This window comes from Sinocyclocheilus anshuiensis, unplaced genomic scaffold, assembly GCF_001515605.1.
Source record: "Sinocyclocheilus anshuiensis isolate Anshui unplaced genomic scaffold, SAMN03320099.WGS_v1.1 scaffold515, whole genome shotgun sequence".
Classification (NCBI taxonomy): domain Eukaryota; kingdom Metazoa; phylum Chordata; class Actinopteri; order Cypriniformes; family Cyprinidae; genus Sinocyclocheilus; species Sinocyclocheilus anshuiensis.
Genome location: NW_015548243.1, coordinates 888,453 through 891,263, shown reverse-complemented (window position 1 = coordinate 891,263; position 2,811 = coordinate 888,453). Strand labels below are relative to the sequence as shown.

The 2,811-nt window shown below is 36.3% G+C and overlaps 1 protein-coding gene across 1 annotated transcript in view; it reads left to right on the top strand.

Annotated features, from left to right (window-relative positions):
* trpn1 (transient receptor potential cation channel, subfamily N, member 1) overlaps positions 1–2,811 on the top strand; it is a 48,034-nt gene that overhangs the window by 13,675 nt on the left and 31,548 nt on the right. The window contains exons 5-6 of the mRNA XM_016442540.1: positions 678–782; positions 2,686–2,784. Of these exons, the coding sequence (XP_016298026.1) occupies positions 678–782; positions 2,686–2,784 (204 nt within the window). The remainder of the gene's footprint in view (positions 1–677; positions 783–2,685; positions 2,785–2,811) is intronic.

The window sequence follows — 2,811 nt, the reverse complement described above, 5'->3', positions numbered from 1 at the left end:
AAGTTCACAGAGACCGAGACGGCAGAAAGCGCATCCTGTTTGCTTTCATTATTTTACAAAAGCGCGGATTGTGAGTGCACACAAATAAACGTAGTCTTTACAGATTCGAAAGATGTATTACTTTTATGTGTATGACCAAAAATGACGGAGTAAAGTGAGCGTTACTGTTTAGCTTCCACACTTCACACAGACACTTGAATAGCACACATTTCTCTAGATTAACATTAGATTGAGCGGCCATGTAAAGTTGCAAATACTTACATATTTCAGATGATAAGCCATATTTGAGGTCGATGAATGATTGACGAGCGTTTGGATGTCCTGCCTGTGTACTGTATTACCAAAGACTAGCCGTTAACGATCTGTTAGTCACGGACTGCGCGACTTCGCCTGTGGATTTTTTTTTTTTCTGCGACTAATAAAATTTTGGTCGACCAAGCTTCTTCTGGTCGACTAAGGATTAGTCGATTATTAGGGGGCAGCCCTAGATAAAAGCATCTACTAAATGACTAAATATAAATGTAAAAATTACAATTAGTTCTTTAAAACCAGGATATTTACTACAATGGCCAGATTATGTGGTGTTGTCATATGATTGTAATTGTTGGATACAGCTTAGAAGTAGATGTTCTTCACTACGAGATCAAATGTTCCCTGCCGTTTTCCTCTCTGTCCAGGATGGCTGCCTTCCGCTGCTGCTGGCTGTCGAAGCTGGGAATGTTGTGATTGTTCGGGAACTCCTCTCCGGCCAATCCGAGCCGCAGCTCAGAGCCATGAAGGCAGTAAGCATCCCATGAACTTCGAAACCTGAAGATTGCATTCATACAATCGAATCAAGTTATTTTGTTGTTATTTAAGTCAAATAAGTAACCGTAATGCAAAACACCTTTTAATATTATTTTCGAATGCCATTTGTGAAGTTAACAAACATGTTCTCAGTTATAGCATAATGTACTGTAATTTAGGATTAATCAAATAAAAAAAGTTCTGAATAGGAAACTCTGATCATAAAACTGCAATGGTTCACTTTCAGTTTTTCACTTTCAGAGTTTTACCACATTTGTTGATTTAGTTGGTTTTAAGTGTCATCAGTGGAAATTTAGCACTCATCTCTTACTCAAAACGAAGCTCTCTAGTTCTTAAATAGGTCAGTTCACTTTTCTTTGTCTAGATCTATTAAGCTGTTCAAAAATACATTAAAATGCAGCTCATATGGAAAATGGCTTGTGTAAATTCTATTTCTTGAAATTCTAATCTTTTTTTTTCCTTAGAAATAAGCAGTGAGATGTTTTACAGTATTATTAATATTTGAAAAACCTTTTGTTCACCAAATCAAAGTCAGTTTGATACCTCCAATATCCAGGAAGCTACTTGACATTTTAAGAGTCATTAAGTATTTTTTTTTGCTGAAAAACAAACAAACAGGTAAAACCAACTTGAATACAAAAATTGCATTTCAAAAAATTTGGCATGTGTTTTTTAACCAGATTATAAAAGATGTTGGACATCCTCATTTGCCTTTGATCCGGAACGTCAAACCAGTGTTATTTTAGTGTCACAAATACTATTAGAGTTTTTGTTAATTGTTAATTTGAATTAATTCAGTTTTATATATTTTTTGCCCTCACATGTAACTTTATACTGTATTATTTTTATTTATTAATTTTAGTTTATTTAGTATTATTTGTTTTAGTACCTCAGGTTAAACAAAAATTAGAAATATTGTCTTGGCAACTAGCTGAAGTAAAATCTGATTTAATTTCTTTTATGTTTTATTTTATTTCAGTTAAAAGTGACATATCATGAAAATCTGACTTTTTCCGTGTTTAAGTGCTATAATCGGGTCCCCGGTGCATCTGCCAACCCACAAAACATGAAAAAGGACAACCCAGTAACTTTGCTTTGATAAGCAAGCTTGTTAAAAAAAACGAGCCGCTCCAATTTCGCTCCCCCTGTGACGTAGAAAGGGGACCTTATTATAATATTACCGGCCCTTGATCTGCACGTTTCCACCCATGGCGCCGCCATTGTGTTTTTGCAAGGGACAACGGTGTACCAGTTCTAACGCCATGGTGAAAGTTCGAGCAAAGCATGCTAAATATTCTGTCTTTGGCTGCACAGACGAGCACAGAACACTATTTAGAGTCCCAGCCTCAGAGGAGACAAGAGAGCAGTGGATTTATTGATTTATTTGCATGATTTCAGTGCGATAGACATGATAATCAAAATCAAACAAATGTTTTTTTGTCAGAGTATCTAAGGTATGAGCTGTAAAGGCACAGCCCTTTTTTGGAAAAGGGGGCAGGGACCAGCAGCTCATTTGCATTTAAAGATACAGAGTGTTTCTGTTTCCACTCAAAATAGGCATTTTCAAAATTATTTAATAAATGGGATATTTTGAGCTGAAACTTCACAGACACATTCTGGGGACACCTGAGACTTACATTACATATTCTAAAAAGGGGCATAATGAGTCTCCTTTAACCTTTATTTTATTGTTATTTTATTGTATTTTTTTTATGGTTTTAGTTTAGTTGACGATTATAACCCTGCATCAAACCCAGAATCAATACCACTGTAGTCTCAAAATCGTGATTGGCCGTTGTTTTGAAACCATATGACCCAATTTTGCATCTCAGCATGATGTATCTGGTTTGCATTCTGATGGTTGAATTGTGTTTCCAGGCAAACGGTGACACTGCGCTTCACATCTGCTGCAGACGGAAAGATGTTGAGATGGCCAAAGTCCTGGTGGAATTTGGGGTGAATCCGGACTCTCAGAATGTAAGAATCTCTCTCTCTCTCTCTCTC